The sequence below is a fragment of the Pelmatolapia mariae genome, linkage group LG9 (assembly GCF_036321145.2).
Source record: "Pelmatolapia mariae isolate MD_Pm_ZW linkage group LG9, Pm_UMD_F_2, whole genome shotgun sequence".
In the NCBI taxonomy this organism is placed as follows: Eukaryota; Metazoa; Chordata; class Actinopteri; order Cichliformes; family Cichlidae; genus Pelmatolapia; species Pelmatolapia mariae.
In genome coordinates, this window is record NC_086235.1 from 3,129,324 (window position 1) to 3,146,855 (window position 17,532).

The 17,532-nt window shown below is 44.6% G+C and overlaps 1 protein-coding gene across 3 annotated transcripts in view; it reads left to right on the plus strand.

Annotated features, from left to right (window-relative positions):
• The first annotated feature begins 2,705 nt into the window (after positions 1-2,705).
• Positions 2,706-17,532, plus strand: part of rreb1a (ras responsive element binding protein 1a) — a 51,675-nt gene continuing 36,848 nt past the window's right edge. For all 3 annotated transcript variants that reach the window (XM_063483706.1, XM_063483704.1, XM_063483705.1), the window contains exon 1: positions 2,706-3,023. Coding sequence is in view for 2 of the 3 variants with exons in the window: in XM_063483704.1 (XP_063339774.1) it covers positions 2,984-3,023 (40 nt within the window). In the remaining variant the exon portion in view is untranslated. The remainder of the gene's footprint in view (positions 3,024-17,532) is intronic.

A 17,532-nucleotide genomic window follows, 5' to 3' on the forward strand; every position in this document is an offset into this window, starting at 1 on the left:
TTCTCGACCGTCTCACACTTCTGTTTAATCAGTTTTCTGTTTGACGTTTATTCAGCTGTGTGAAAATCCCGGAGGAACCCACCCAATGGATTCATAAAGTTTTATTTAGTCTAATCTAATCTAATAACTTTGATCTCAGCCAAATCGATTTACTCCAGGAACAAATAAAACACAGAAAAAAGCCAAACAATTACATTTTTAAGTTATCCGAGGGACTTATATATCATGTTTAACCTGAGTAACAAAAGACAGTGGGGGTCTGAAAACGATGAAGCCGGGAGTCTGCTGCTCTCGCCGGCTCAAGTGACCATTGAACCCCCCGGCTAGCTATCGAGCTGGTGGGTAACAGACGTCTCTGAAAACGTCGGAGCACTTTTGCAAATATGTGGTGTCTTGATAAACCAAGTACATATTTGAGGTTTACACAGCTACTTTCTCGTCTGAAAATATGTTAAAAGTTTATTTTGTGACCCAGAAAGATTAATAAGAGTAATATTAAAACTAAGCATCTGCCGCCATTGTTGGAAACCAGAATTGGCTGGGCCGCGCTATGAATTCTGGGATATGGTGGGCCATGAAGGACACACCCGACCCATCCTTCGAATTCGGGGAAATGAAGGACGCATTTGAAGGAGTCGACGAATTGGGACAGCCTTCGTCGCCTGGCTGTGATGTAATCAGCCTTCAAATGCGGCCTCCGAAGGATGCAGCCTACGTTTTGGGACACAGCTAATATGACACATTACTGAAGTTACATGACATTTTTTCAGTAACAGTAATGTAACATGTAACTGTACTACATTCAGGTCTCCTCATTTTCTTAAATCACCATGGTGATGGCTTTAAAGTCTCTTTGGGCTGGTTTACATCTTCTTTTTTCTTTACGTTGTGAGTGTTGTGTTGACACTTACACGTCTTATGTGTGTCCTCATTAGGACAGGGGTCTGTGTGAGCGAGCCTCAGGTTTATACTGGTAACTGTAGCAATGCATTTCAGGCCATGTTACAGAGTCACACCAAAGTAACGAGTAGTGGAAAAGGTTACTTTCTCCAGGAAGTCATTAAGTAACATTATGCACTACTTTTAAAAAGTAATATGTCACCCCAATACTGGTAACTAGCCTACACAACACATAATGAAGAGGATTAAAAGTGCCAAGGTGAATGTGAGAGTTGCACTGCATTGTGGGGGGAGTAGTTCCTTCAGCTGTAAAAGTAATCATGTACACAGACTTATAACTTTGCCTCTTTTTGTTACTCTTTTTTGATCCAAATCTAATTTTTTGTGTTCATGATTCACCTCGTGGCTAGTTGGCTAAATTTTAGGGTTACACACGAATGTCAGGACTTTCTGAAGGATTTTACTTCCAGAGCCTCCCTGTTGAGCTCTGTACCCTCAGCGTTTATTCCTGTGTTGGGCTGCCTGATGGTTATTTCGCTCCAGCTGAGGTTATTCGTGAGGATGTAGTGGGGTCTCAAGGCACTCGGGAGCTCACATAAACGTCACATCCTTTAGATTTTCATGGAAAGTTGACACACAGCATCCACAGAGAATCAGATTTAAGTTTACAATCCTTAAAAAATAGAAACAAAGAAGCATTGAACTCATAATCAGTACGACTCAGTGGATTGGAGTTCTTTGAAATGAACTTTAATGTGAAGTGAAAATGTTTTAGTTTGTAATTTTACATAATCCTGTCCAAACTAAAACATGTACATGTTGAACTTTACCCAATGGTGAAAATAAAACATGGGATTATTTGAGCTTGAGCTAATCACCTACTATCGCGGGTCACATGACTGCTGCTGCATGGCCCTGGATGGAGCACAGAGGTACCTGCACGTGATTTAGTACGACTTTAACGTCTTTATGTGAACTTTTGAGTTTCTCCCCCACGCGCTTTTCTTCGCTTCATCCCCGAAAACAAAGTGACTGCTTCACCAACACCTCCCTGGAAACGGTAGCACAGTCTTCCACAGCCACCTCCCCAGCTTCTGGCTGACCCTATGCATCCTCCCTCTTTGAAATCGCGTGCAGAGCTCTCGCGATAGATGAAGCAGCTGCGCGTGTAGCGTGTGTGGGTTTAAGTGGATGGTTTCTTATCTTTTTAGCCCCCGAAACTCCACGTAAACGATAAAGGAGCGGCGTGAAAGCGGGTTTCTTTGAGAGAATCTGAAGCGAGGCAGGAAACGAGGGGACTTTCTGACTGTGAGAGGACACGCTGGGTGAAAATGTCAATACTTTGGGAACGAAAGTTGCCTAAAAGTGAATATTTTTGCGCATTAAAGCAGAAATCTGCGGCGCACGCGAGTTAAATTGCGCGCCGCGAGGCCTCTGCGGACTTTTGAAGTTTATATTTTTGGTTTCGGAGCTCTCAGGTGGGATCGTTTCCTGCTCCATCACGGCTGGAATAAGTAATCCAGTAACGGCTGTCCGTGTGTCTGTGCGTACTGACTGAGATGCTTGGTGGCCACGTCCCCTTGGAAACTGGAGACAACACGTGATGAGCTTTACTTATCAGGTTTAGCGAGAGAGTGTGCGCGAGAGCTACAGAGAGAGAGAGACAGAGAGAGGGAGGAAGAGGAGGAGGGAGCTGGGAGTTAAAGGAGTTTAAAGTATAAAACATCTCCAGAGCGACATTTTCCTCTCCACGAGTCGACTTTTTTCTTTCCTCCTCGGGAGGGAAGAGAGGAAGACAAGCAGCAGCAGCACGGGAGGAGGAGGAGGTGGAGGAGGGGAGGGGAGGGGAGAAAAGGAGGAGGAGGAGAAGCCGGAGTAAAGTTTGTCCAAGTTTGCTCATCCATTCGGAATACGCCATTTTGAGTTCTCTCCTCTGCGGAGCAACTTTGCAGCCTCTCGCTCCCTTTCTTTTTTTTTTTTCATCACCTTCATCATCCCCGATCACCGCCGTTCATCTACCATCATCATCATCATCATCAGCCCCCCCCCATCCATCACCACCACCACCATCATCCTCGCCACGATGTCTCGGCGCAAGCAGCCCAACCCCAACAAAGTGAAGCGTAAGTGTCCTTTTCGTCTCCATCGCTGAGTTTTGGTGCTGTGCGAGTGTCTGCGCAGGCTCCCCGCGCTGTTTGCGCCTCTCGGGGAGAACTTTGCGCCTGTTTGTGCTGCCAGGGGTGAAGTTTGAGCGGAGATGTGGAGACGGTAAGGGTGGCGTTACTACTTTTCTCTCCTCTCTGGGCTGCTTCCTAGTTTGATGCGCATCCAAGCGGTGGAATTCAGCCGTGTGTGTGTCTCTTCCTCATTCAGCAACTTGTTGTTTTTCGACTTTTGGTGCAACTTTATCGCCCCGTGTGCACGTTTAGGGCAGTTATTCGGCGGTTTTTGCCCCGAGGGGAGGGTGTTAGGAGGCGTAGGGAGGTGGGGGGGGAGGTCAAAGTCTGCAGCTCGCAGCCGGAGTCGAGCATCCATATCTCGGATGCACTTTGGTCGAAGCCTCGGGGCTAGTGGCCATGTGTAAAACTAAGCGCTCAAGAGAACGGCAACCGACGGAGTACTTCCTCAAAGAGACTTCTTCAAAGTAAAACAACCTGTTGCACACGGAGAAGCGTAAGGGTTACCTCACGTTTTGTGTTAGTAAGCGCTCTGACCTGAAAGTGATTCAGACTTCAGCTTTGAAGCTAATAGTTTTAACTGTGATTGAGTTTGCTGATGCTTGTCTTTGTGAATGATGGTTTTCTCACCGTGCCGTGTGGCTCTACATGCTCTTTACGGGCTTGTGAAGATCTGATATATAGGTGCAAATACATCTAAAGCAGGTTTGATGGTAAAATTGTTCATTTTATTGTGAAAATCACATCACATATTGCTCTTATATTTAACTATGTGCGAAAGAAGTCACAAAAGCCTCTTTTATTTAGTATAATGTACACACATCCGCAAACGTGTGGATGTGGGTTTAAATCTGTAGGCTCAATAAAAGAAAATATAGCTTTTATTTTGGTGGCTCGACTTCCGCTAATGGCAGCGAGCTCGACGCCAGCGCGATGACCTTGCCCAGACATATTTAGGCAGAAAGGGACCCCCGTTCATTCACGAACCGGCCCAACACGGCGGCGAGGCGGCCGAACCCGTCGTCCCGCTCCACCTGCGCCAGTTTTTGCGGCAGTTGGGCGACTTTTCGCCGCGTTCCCGACACTTTTCCATCGTCTGTGGTTACGCGCAGCAGCAGCATCGACGTGACGCCTGTTGCATCCACCTTCTCCTCCTCCTCCTCCCCCGTCCTCGAGCTCCGTCTTTTCTGTCTTTCGACATCATCCTCGGTTCTAACTTCCATTTTAAACGGTAACCACCGGGCGCCCCCCCTCCCCCCGTTTCAACCGCCCCAAGCCCCAAACCGTCGACTCGGAGAACTTTTTCGCGGCGCTGTTAGCCGTTAGCCTCGTCGTCGTGTTTTTTTTTTCCTTTTTTCCGCGTTGGTACACGACGGAGGATGCTGGCCGGGCTGTTAAATAACTCCCATAACGCGGTTTTACTGTGTCAAAGAGGCGCTGTTATCGGTGTCCGGGTCAATGATTGATGGCCGCGGAGTTCGAGGAGGGAGAGGAGATGGACCGATGGCGTTTTTCTCGGTCTCAGGCTGGACTGGTTAGATAATGGTTGCTAGGGATTTTCTCTCTCTCTCCATGTTGGCCCAGTGTCTCTCTACCTCTGTGCACCTCCCTGCTGAGGAACTTTAACCTCACTGTAAGAGGAGTCTGTCATTGTTTAAAGCACAGAGGCCATCGCGGCTCTCAAATACAACACACTTTTACACACAATAAATGGACTTTTACTCTAATTACATTAAGTACAGCGACTCTGTGGTGACTTTATGGCTTTAACTGTAACTTTTACTCCCTTTAAATCTTTAAAAAGTTTTGGCGTGTATGTTTTGGAGCACAGTCCAACAGTAGTTAATTGTGTCCACAGTTCATTAAAAGTTGAATAAAGTCACTTTAAAGTGGGTTTATATTCATGTGAGTGGGTTTGTTTTTGGTACTTTAGTTTCTGGAGAATAAATCTTTTAAATTTTCCTTCTGTTTAACGTTTTCTCCAATTACACTGAATAAAATGGACCCATTTTATGGTTCAGTGTAGGGTGTTGGGTGTAAATTGTTAAGTTATAGAAGAAAAAGTTGATTTGAGCTCATTTTGTTGACGTTTGTGTATATCTTTTAGTGTTTAGCTAAGCCTATGACTGCTGTCGGCGCAGTTTGGCTAAGCTGGCTAACTTTCAGTGCTTTTTACAAAGTTTCGTAAGAATACAAAATGTGCTTTTACTCTAATTACTTAAACAGTACAGACTTTTTGGCAATGTGTAGTAACTTGTGAGTGATTAATAAGAAATACGTCCTTCTTTAGTTCAGCATCCTCAGGGGAATTTGGGTGGTGTCCCACTCTACTTGAACCTATTTATTGACTTTTGTTAGTATGTTTTGGCTTTAACATAATCCCATCATTGGTAATTAAGGCCATGATTCACTTAAAGTGGGTTTATGGGTGTTCCTGTGGGGTTTGCTGTAAGTTTAGCTTTTTTTTTTCTTCCATAGTCTTTCTCGTTTTGGGCCAGTTTATTTATTTCTTTATTTTTAAACAAATCCATCTTAAATTGAGGAACAGCAAGTCTTTGGTGACTTTATCACTTCCTGGAGGACTTTCAAGCTAACTTTTACCCCCCCTCCCCTCCCCCTTTCATGTAGTCTGGATTGACCGGTAGCTTGTTTGGCTAATGTTAGCAACCTTTACGCGTGTATTACTGCTTCATTTTGTCACTTTTCTTCAAACATTTTGCTGTTTAACGCACTCCTGTAACGTCTGTTTGTTGCTGCAGTTCAGCTCAGCTTACACAGACGCACTTTAAAGTGGATTTATGGGTTTCATTAGTGACTTTGGTTCGTTTCAATGGCAGTTAGCGATGCTCTGTTTCCATATTTGTCAAGCAGTAACTATTACTGAGTTTTGGCAAGATGATTGTGACTTTACTTCTATAATTACAATCTTTAGTGCTCTGGTAGCTCTCTAAAAGGAAATTATGGTGATTTTGTAACACTTTTACCCACAATCGGTTTGGTTTTTTTTCCAAATTTTGTGCAGAAAGTTACATTTCTCTTTGTTTTATCTATAGAAATGCATTTGTTCCCTACATGCTCACACTTCCACAGAGTGTTTGTGGAGTTTTTAAACCCTGTGATGTTCCTGAAATGCTCTTAAACTGTGTTTGATCTGCTAAAGAGTGGATTTAATGTGACTCTGAGGAGATTTGGAGCATTATTTTCTGCAGTTTCTCACTGTAGCTTTATTTAAAGTTTCTTTGTTTTAATTCCTTTTGACTCTTTCATTGAAACATCTGTCAGCCCTGCACTGCAGGAAGAATCATATTTGTGCGACTCAGACGTGTGTGTTGTACATTTATTGTGTTTTATGGCAGCTTTTGCCCCTGTGGGGTCACTTTAGTGCATCTGTACACTTACACATGTGTATAATGCATTTGTAGGTGTCAGCAGAGGCTGTTTGGATCTGTAATAGATGCATGAGTTCAAACATCCAGACTTTGACCTAGTTTATGGACATCTTTTATGGTGGATCGTCGGTGCTGAGCTGACGGGTAGCTTCGTGCTTTATTGTTGTATGGTAGATCATGTGTAACGAGTGGAAGCTTTCCTGCAACGAAGAGCCGAATATTCCCGCTGCGTTTGGTCCTCCTCTCCTCCTCTGCTGTGAGGAGGAGGAAGGATCCGGATGAGCAGTTAGCATTCCATTACGAAATTCAACACTGAGGCCGAGCTGGGCCCTCGGCGACAGGCGCTGATCTCTCTCTGTTTCTCTCACGGACTGGCTCTTCTTGCTGAGGGGGAAATGTTACCTCCCAGCTTCACGGAGCAGCGGCAGCAGCAGAGGCGGCGGTGTTTTTCAGATGGAGATGTAACGCTGGGAGGGAGGCGGGGAGGGTCAATCAAACATGAAAGCGGGAGCTGCAGTGCTGAAAACTTTCCTCTGTGGGTCTGATTCCTGCAGCTGCCCGATGGATCCATCATCTGTTTTTGTGCTGCTGACGTTCGACTGAGTGACTGAGAGTTCAGCGCTTTACAAACTCTGAGCTGAGCGCGAGCAGGGAAATCAGAAAAGCGCATCTTCTGCTCGTTCGTGTTACTGCGTGCTGTGCTCAGAGTTTACGTATTTCCACCAGGTTTACGATGGTCGCCGTGTCACCTGTAGAAATACTGATGCACTCTCATCCTGACGTGATGGACAAGCCCGGTCTGTCCCGCCTCAGCCTATTACCCTGAAGGGTCGCCGGTCTGGTGCTCCAGGCGGGGCAGAAAACCAGCGGCCATGTTGAACAGACACGCCCAGGCTTCATGAGGCCGATGATGTCACACTGTCCTGGGTTAACAGCTCGGTTTCTTTGGCTTTTACTCGGGTGTCTGAGACGACCATATTAGGGACATCCTCTCTCTGTGACATCATCAGCTCCAAGAGTGAAAAAACTGTCTGCAACCCGAGTGTAGCTTTAATATGGTTTATGTGACAGAACGAGCAGATGTTTGGTAAAGTTTGATCCTGTTATTGGTGCAGAGCGTCCAATAGGCTGAGGTTTATCACAGCAGCACGGCGGCTGCTGCTCGTTCTTTGTTTCCTCGCAACAAAAACAGTAAAAAAAGTTACAAATCTTGGTGTTTATTATCTACACAACAATCTCACACGTCTGTATCACAGTAATAATAAATCCACCCTGAGGCTCATCACTGCACACTCCTCATCCTCCTTTTCTTCTTCTGTGGCAAACGTTTAAAATGGTGACAACCGATGATGTATCCCACTCTGAGACACACACACACACACACACACACACACACACACACACACAAAGAGTGTCTTGTGTTGGTGTGTGACGGTATCCTCCATTGTGAGTGGTTATTGCTACACACACACACACTCAGCCTCTCAGCCTGTGTTCATGTAAAGACATGATGCAGCATGAAGGAGGAGGAGTGAAACCAACTGACTGTGACTCCTCTTTATCTCCTCTTCATCACCTCCCTGTGCTCTGATTTACACACAGTTTCACCTCCTCTCTGGAAGCTCTTTGATGTCTGACTGATAAATGACACGAGCAGCATCATTTCTGAACCCTCGTCAGTATTTGTTATTGTAGCAGCTCAGTCACAGCTTAGTGTGAATGTGAGGAAACGATTTTTATTTAGTTTATAATTATAGATAAAAAAGCTCAAATCTTTAATGTGTTTATTTTTAATAATAAATGTTTGTGTGTTTATCCTGATTATGCTGTTAAATTGAACTCAAACACGATGACAATGATGTTCACTACAAAATACACGTGATTCAGTTTATTTATTTATTTTAGTGAATAAAAATGTTTTTATATTTAATTTTTATAAATCTATGAAATAAAAGTAACACAGTGTTTGTTACATGTTTGACATTTATGTCAAGAATATGTCTGATGAAGTTTTACATGTTAAAAAGTTTTCAAACGTCCTCTGTGCTGCCTTCATAAGAGTGTGTGTGTGTCTGTGTGTGTGTGTGAGAGTTAATGGGGAGTTTCAGAGGGACTTTTGTGTTCACAGGGACAAAAGTGAAGCAGCTAATTAATAGCTGTCGTCCTCCCTCTGAGACGCCATTATCGCCACATTATCCTCTCACACACACACACACACACACACACAGTCTATTGATTTCCTGTGTTTCTGTCTAGTGATAATTGCGTGGATTTGAACAGTCACAATGTTTCCAACTTGTTGATGCTGCGTCTCAGCCAATCAGAGCGCAGCTGCTAGATGAGTGAATGCAGCACCTCCGCACGCAGCAGGGGGAGGAGGGGGAGGATGTTACTACACCTCTTTTCTTTCCCTCTCCTCGGTGTCTCCGCCTCTATTTATGGACTCGCCTTTTTTAGATAAGATTATGTTTCCTGACCCGCAGCAGCATGAGGAGGAGGAGGTGAGGCAGTGAGTTTGGGGTCAAAGTTCACTCTGAAACTGGACCTGAATCTGCTCCTGTTCTGCACCTTTACGGTCTCTTTGATTAGTTTAACAGTGATTCGTCAGTTAGTCGCATCATCGCTGTTTGAACCAATCAGTCGGTAACGTTTGCTTCACGGCTCGTTTCCTTTGTTCCCTTTGATTCGTCAGCAAGCAGCTCCGACAGGTCAGCTGATCGATTGATTCGTTGATCAGCTGACTGATGCAGTTAGTCCCTGTAAAGGAAAAGTAGAGGATATCTTCAAGGTTTCATCACCTCGAAACTGCAGCTTTAAACACCTTCAGTTATCAATCAGCTGCTGATGAACTGATCGATACCACAAAGGAGCGTTTCCAGCTCATACCTGATCGATCATTTGTCCCGAGAATACTCAGGAAAACTGGATCTGCAGACTTTTTCTTGGTTATTTGAAACTGATGAAGACGTTGAATCAGTTTAGTCAGAAATTCATCCAGTAAAACTTCTCAGGACCAGATGAAGTCCGGTTTATGTGACTCAGAAAAGCCTGAAACACTCAGCTGTCGGCGCTTTACTTTGTTGAACCTGTGACAAACTGCAGCAGCAGGACGTTTCTGCATGGAGTTGGTAGAAAATCTGTCAGCAGATTACAGTGAAATGACTCGTTTCTGTGCGTGAAACTGATCGTGCTAAAGTGGGTCTTTGTTACGTTTTTGATCCCACCTCCAAAGATGCTCAGTTTGCTCTTGTTTAAGTCCACATTAAACAGGAAGTGTGGTCAGTCGCAGTGACAACTCTGAGCTTCCTGTGGGCTCTCTCTGAGTCTTCATCGGGGTGACATCAGAGTGGGGGAGGTTTGTGACGGTTTGGATGCAGACAGAGAGGTGTGGAGGGGAGGGAAGGGTGGGGGAGGCAGACTCTTACACCTCTGGGTGGACCAAATGGCTCACCTCCCCCTCCTCCTTCACCCAAACCTGAAGCGCCCACTAAAGTGACCGGCTTCACTGTTAAAATCTTTTTATTTTGATAGGTTCACACTTCCTGTCTTTATAGTTGTAAGCTTGGCTGATAAAACCGAGCCGCAGCGTTTCTTCTTCAGGTTCAGGGAGGAAAGTGGAGGAAGAGGGTGAGGCTGTTTAAAAGTGTTAATGTGTTCTTTTGTTTTCTCCTTTCGAATGAAAAAGGAACAAAAACCTGCTTTTCAGCAGTTTGTTGTTCACAGCATTTGCACAGAGAGAAGTGGATGAACCGCCTCACGTTTTATTTTATTTCCTTTCTTAATCCAGACGAGAACGATTACATCACCAGCTGCAGTCCAACACCCCGAGTCCACCCGAGGGACTGTGGCAGCTGATGATGACATTTACACAGACGAAACTTAGAAAAGGCCAAAACTCCTTTAATGATATTCACGTGAATATAAACACAGACCCGTCTGAGCGCCCGTGAACACAAACCAAATCCTTCACGAAAACACAACTGACGTAGGACATGATACAAAATGTAACAGATCTCAGTATTCCTGTAACGTGGTACTTCTTTGTAGTTCCCGGGCGTCTCATTGTGGTGATTTTGCGTCACCTTTATTCCTCTGGCGTCTCACTTCTTGTGTTTTTGTTTAAATACGTTGCAGTTCTAGTTGTCTGGAGTGGTTTTGTTTTGCCGTTATGTCGTCATAAAAATCTGACGTAGAACTCTGCAGGTCACCCAGACTCAGTAAGGAGATGATGGAGATCTTTGATGCATTAATGCCAGCAGATTAAATTGACACCCCTCCTCCGCCCCAGCGGGCCTGCGCTCGTTGGTTTTTGGAGGTTTGATTCCTGGGAATGCCGCGCAGGACCAGTTCAATATGCCAACCTTCTTTTGAAACTGGCTGCTTTAAAGAGAAAGCTGTTGTGAGTGCTGGTGAGCTCGACAGGTTTCATTAGCTTGACCTGAGCCGTCAGTGGTGAGCTTCATGCCTCTGACAGATGCTCGGTCTGAAGGCTCCACTGTCTGATTTTCACCCCTCACCACATCCAGGTCAGGTCATGGTTCACCCGGGCCACTTTTTACCTACACTTAACTATTACACATATAAATAATAAATCCACCTTGTGTCACTTTATGTGTTACACCTGCTTACCTGGCTGGTTTCATCTAAGCAGTAGTAATACAGCCTTGTTTAACGTGAACCTGCCAGAGGAGTCATTCATATGGCATCATCTCGGTTTGGTTTTTCACTAGTTTTTCCACAATAATGCAGAATCTCATGAAGAAACCATAAAGAACGGTGACTTGAACGTTCTTTCTTTGGAGTTTGCCACATTTTACCGAGACAAAGGTGAAGGAAGCTACACAGCAGAACCTTCGGCCTCTAAAACAAGACTTCATGTAAAAAATCATCATAGCTGATGAATAAGTGCCGTCATCAATCATCTGTGGACGACAAACTGATGAACTGCTCTGTGAGGCCTGAACACTGAGAGACGAGGAGAGGATGGGTGTCATTCGAGATGTGGGATGAATAGCACTAAAGTAGGACACACACACACACACACACACACACACACACACAGAGTTTAGTGTGTCATTTGATGGCCTCCTCCCATCAGTGTGTGTGTATGTGGGATTGTATCTCACACACACACTGATGGGTTTAAATTTAGGTGAGCTGCAGCTACCCTACACACACACACACACACACACATACTTGTACACCTGTCTTTGTGGGGACGTGCAGTTAACACCTTTCTAATCCAGGACCCCTATTTTAATGTGTTTTTTAACATGAATCTGATTGTAAGATAAAGTCATGACATCTCGTCTGAACCCTCAAACAGCCTCTGAAGGTGTGTCTCCGCTCACCATGGCCCACTCACACAGACCACCGTCTTTATATAGCGGTGAACGTACTAAAGTTAGCCTGAGTCAATATTACAGTGGTCTGTGTTTAGCTGCTCTGCTCTCAGATGGTTCACATGAAGAAGACTGATTGTTGTTCACATCAGTGTTTAAGTAAAGTCTCAGTTTGGCTCATTTAGAGACATTTACAGTAAATCCTCATTTGTGATTAAGTTTGCAAAGTCCACAACGTTCCTGCTCTGAGAGTTTACTCAGTGTTTTTTTTTTTTTTATGAGTGAAAAGTCAGAGGGAAGGTTTCAAGTATTGATTAATTTCCGACATAAAGAGGTTAAAAGGTAGTAAAAGAAATCTGTGAATGTTTGTTGGGTCCTGTTAAAACTTTCAAAGGAGCAGAAAGCATCATTTTCTTGTCTTGTAGGACTTTCTCTCCTGATCTAAGACTTCAAATCTAGTGAAAACATGGAAACGTGTTAGTTTGTTGTAGTAAACTTTAGTTACACGTTTTTAGGAGAGCCTGACTTTCTGCTGGGCATCAGCAGAGGGGCAGACCTGAGGATATAAACGTTGAAATCAGCAGAAACTGGTGTTTGTTTCAGCCGCTGTGTTTCTCTCTTACTCGACCTTGACCTGATGAGTTGTTGCAGAGGTACGTTTGCGTAACTCTGCTTGTTTGGTGTTCCTAACCCCCCTCAAACTGTTGTTTTTAGTCACCTGTGCAGGTTTTTAACTCTCTCAGTGAAGCCGTTTTCTTTAAGCTGACCTTCCTGGGTGTTTTCTGTGAGCAGATGTGTGAATATTTGTCGTAAAAGGAGTCAGAATGTGCAGCATGAAGCAGTTTTCCCTCCAGCAGCATCCTCTCTGCTCGTGCTGAATGACTTTTCCCTCCTCGGCTATCATCTGTGTGTTTTTGGTGAGTTGGTGAAAGTTTCCTGGAAGCTCAACAGAAGATGAACAACATCTCTGACGTTACGTAACGCTGCCTCTCTGATAATAAAGGCTTCACATGGACCGACTCGCACACACAGAAAGAGGGGAGCTATTGTTTCTCCACTTCCTCCATCTCCTCCTCTGCTCTCCTGATGAGAGGCTGCTTCACTTCCTGTTAACCCCTTCTCTTCTCGTCTTTCTCCTCTCCCTCTTTGAGGGATGTTTGCTGTGGGTTAGCATCTGAAAACTTTTATTTAACTCACGCCATCTTGCGCTAATGCAAAACTCCATTCAGAAAACGTTGTTTTTAGGTTGCAGGTTAGCTTCTTTGCTGTTGTTTTTGGTATTAAAGGGAATTAGGATTGTTTTTTCTATGAATCAAGTTAATTATTGACAATAATTATCAGATGCACTCCTGATCTTAGCTGGTAATTAGTGTAAAAGTCACAGATGTGTAGAGATTGTATAAACACTCTTGCCATGAGCGTCGCTGTTTTCTTTTTTTGTCTGCCTAACAGCTAAAAACCCAGTTAGCCTGGCGTGGTGTGAGGCATGTTGATGTCCTGAGCATTCATTCTGTATTTCTGCTAATTCAGGCAGTTTTTTACCATTAAAAGTATCCAGATTACACATTAGCAGCTCCTGTTTGAAGACATCCTTAAACTGTCATTTTTATCAGGCTAGTTTTGCATGTTTGGCTCTATAAATATGAACATTTGGGGCTTTTTGTAGTTTTTAATTAAATATCAATATTTTATGGTTCAAACTGCTTGTTAAACTCAGATGTATAAACCTGCTGGTAAATGTATAAAGGCCGTGTAGCTAACTGTTCCCTATTAAAGACAGCTGAATTAGCCGTTAGCAGCTCCTGTTAGCGCTAGACTCATGGATGTTGTAATTATTCAGGTTCTTCAGTTATAATTGGCACTTTTCTTCCTTACTAAGCAGCTTTATGGATGTTTACGTTCATGGATGTGAGGACGGCGTGTCCTCAGACAGCGCTCGCCTGCCTCTGTAAATGTGTGCTTCACGTGTGTGCGCAGAAACTTTGGTACTTCAAACCGCGAGCGGCCCGTCAGTCTTAGAGGCATAAAATCATAAAAGTGGAGATAAGCTGCTCCAAGCATCCTCCTCCACCTCGCGCCTTTCATCTGCTCGGCCCCCACCCTCCTCTAAACGTCCTCCTCGCCCTCCTCCCTCCATCCGCCGTGACATTCTTTCACAGTCGAGGCGCTCGGACTTTGTACTCGCAGTAAATACGGCTTTATTTGCTGTGAACAGGGTGAAGGTGGCTGTGTGTGTGTGTGTGTGTGTGTGTGTGTGTGTGTGTGTGTGTGTGTGTGTGTGTATCAGCCATCACACACGCGCTGCAGTGGTAGTTAGCTTCACAAGCTGCTTATCAGCAAGACGCTCTCACCACACCCACACACACACACACACACTCAGAACTGCTGGCATCCCATACAACAGGTCTGTCCTCCACCCCTCCTCCATCCATCCGCCAGCCATCTATCCATCCATCAGCTCCACTTCACTGTGAGGCAGCTCCACCCTGCAGCGCATTCAGAAGAGCATCCAAACACATTTTTTCTTCACAAACATGAGCTCGATAAAACAATCTGAGAAAACAGGAAGGACTCGCTCCTCTTCAAAATAAAACTCAGAGAAAGTCATTGGAAATATTTAAAGCGGACAGTTTTTAAATGGAGCCTTGTATTAGAGGCCAGGCTGCGTGTTGATGCCGTCCTGTTTTACCTCTTATATTTAAGCGTCAGGTAACAGACAGGAACAGTAAAAAGGGAAAGCCTTCACAAATATCATGAAACTGAAACTGGTGAATGTAAAGGCTGAAAATCAAAGTCATTTTCTATAGAGGAAGTCATGTGATGCAGTGGAAAGCAAGCGTCTGTTGTTGCTGTCAGAGTTTGAGGAAATTGTTTGACATTTCTTTGGGTGTAAAAATGTCTCGTTGCTGAAGATGACGTGTTTCAGTCCCGAAAACAAGAGTTTTATGAATAAAGTTTTATATTGAAGGAAGAAGAGGTTCCCTCCGCAGTAAACTTTAATCGTTTAACTTCTTCGTTGGTGTAAAGTTGTGAAGATAAAGGTGATCTGCAGGGTGTAAAGTCCTAAAATACCTCACACATCTAAAAACGAGCATTTTCTAAATTGAGTTTTGTGCTGGAAACTTCTCTGGGCTTGAATTTCAGCGTCTGTTGGTGTAAAAGTTAAAGACCGAGGAAAACGTTTAATGTTTGGTGTTAAAAAACGAGCGTTTTCTTTGGAGACTTTTGTATTAGCGAGAGGTAACACTGCATTTTCTTTATGCTTTAAATTTTTGTCTTAATACTGTCAAACGTGAGCACTGTTTTTATAACTTTGTGTGACTGTAAGTCCTTACAGTGGTAAGCATTGAGCAAAGCTGTTATTTGTTGCTGTGAAGCTGTCGTGGTGGTCATGATTTGCAGCTTTAAAGGTCTCTAAGTGTCCCACGTATCTAAAAATGAGCATTTTCTGAGTAGAGTCTGGCAGTGAAGGCAGAGTTGATGCTGTAAAAGTTAAAGTCAGAGCAGCGAGTTTAATGTTTGACCTTGTTGTTGGTGCGAGCGACGATGATCTCTGAGCTCACCGTCTCATGGAGGAAAGGGTTAACTGATGCAGCCTGCAGAGTCTTCCCCCTCTCTCTCTCTATGCTCTGTCTGCTGCTCACTCGCCCCCCCCCGCTCACCTTTTCTTGCTGACTAAACAGTTTTGTCAGCTGGCTGCTGCTGAGGATTGAGAGGGAGGAGGAGGGGGAGGAGGAAGAGCGCGAGCATGCAAATAACCGTGGCGGTTAAATCAACAAAGGTAGATTGAGTTTTAACCGCAATCACTACCCCGGTCACTTCAGGAAAGAGTGTGTGTGTGTGTGTGTGTGTGTGTGTGTGTGTGTGTGTGTGTGTGTGTGTGTGTGTGTGTGTGAGAGAGAGAGAGAGAGAAATGCTCGTTTAGCTGGCACTGTGGGGACCAGTGTTAGATTTAGACCGAGTGAGGTCCTGAAGGTCGGGTTCAGGGTGGTGGCTCGTGTTCAAGTAAGGAGCTAAGGAAAGACGTCCATCCATTGTTTCCGCTCTTCTTTCTTTACTTCTATTCCTCCTTATTTCCTGTCCTTGCTGCCTAGTACAGTTATCATACCCTGTTTACTTGTTGCATCCCTGTCTTCCCTCCTTGTTTGTCTCCTCCTTTTCTCCCCTTGTTTATTTCCTTGATTCTTCTTCTTTTTATTGGCCTTTTCTCTCCTTAGTTTGCCTCCTTATCTCCTTGTTTCTGTCCCCTTTCTGTTGCCCCTCCAAGTTTTTTCTCATAGTTTCATTTCCTCCTTTTTGGGCCCTTCTGTGTTTCCTCTGTGGCTCAGTCTTGTCTCCTCGTTTTCTTTTCCATCTTTCATTCTTGTTCTCGTTCTGTCTTTTTGGCCTCTTTGCATCCTTGTCCACGTCTCCTTGTGTTGTTCTCTCTGTGTTTGTCTCCTTTTTTCATGCACCCTCACCTTGTTTCCTCTCTTGGTTTCCTTACTTTGTTTCTGGCTTCTTCTCCTTGGTTCCTTTTGTTTCCTCATTTCCTACCCTCTTTCCTTTTTCTCTTTCCTTGTTGTTCCTTTTTCTTTCCTGTTTCTTGCATCCTCTTCTAATTTTGACCCCTCCCCCTTTCTGCCTTTCTCTCCTTGTTTCCTTAGTTTGATCCTTTTCTGTCCCCTTGCCTCCTCAGTTCAGTTGTCCTGTGCTCGGCTCCTCCTGCAGATGTTGTCAGGTGAAGCAACTGTTTACACAGTCGCTGTGTGTGTGTGTGTGTGTGCGCGCGTGCGCGTTGTTGTTGTTGCTCAGGTGAATGGAGCCTTCACAGCCGTCCTCCATAATCCCGGTAATCTGACTGTTAGCTGTAATCTGACACACACACACACACACACACACACACACACACACACACACACACACACACACACACACAGGCTCCGCCCTGCTCTGAACAGGTACCGCTGTTTGTTCTGCAAACACAGGACACGCCTTGTTGCCATGGCAACTGCAGCACCGACATGCCCCCAGACTTTTTTCTTTTCTGGACTCGTAAAGGTGACGTCCACGTTTACCTGCACGTGCGATCGAGGAGGAGGGTTAGAGAGGTCCTTGCCTCCTCCTCCACTTTGTCTCGTTTCCTCTCCTTGCATCCTTCCCTGAGCTCTGCTGCCGTCGTCTTTAACGCCGCCGTCACAGATGATAAAGTTTGGTTCAACCAGTGCGTGATTTAATTTCATTTAAATGTTACTGAAACCTGATGATGTCATCATTACAGACTGTATATAAAAGACAGACTGAGTGACGAGTGAATGGAGGATGCGAGCCTGCGAGTTTTGCTATGTTTCCATGGTTACCAGTTTTTGGGGCAGTTACACATTTAAAAAAATAAATGAACTGAATGTTGAAAAACAGATCATCCATCCATCCACAGCCACAGGGGGCGGAGCCTGTCCCAGCTGGCTCTGAGGTCAAATGTCCGAGTCTACACAGGCGGTTTTTCAGGTTTCTGACCTGTTGTTAGAAAAACAAGGAGCAGTTTTCATCATCGAGTCATCGTTTCCATCGGTTTTCACATTAAAATGGAGGAGAGACGCCTGCTGAGGGTCTGGGTCAGGTGACTTCATCCAGATCACTCCTCCTCCTCTGCTGCTATTCTCGGTCTTGTTTCTCCTTATTTTAGTGCTTTTATTTTGAAGTGACAATATTTACGGTTACTGATGAGACACACACACACACACA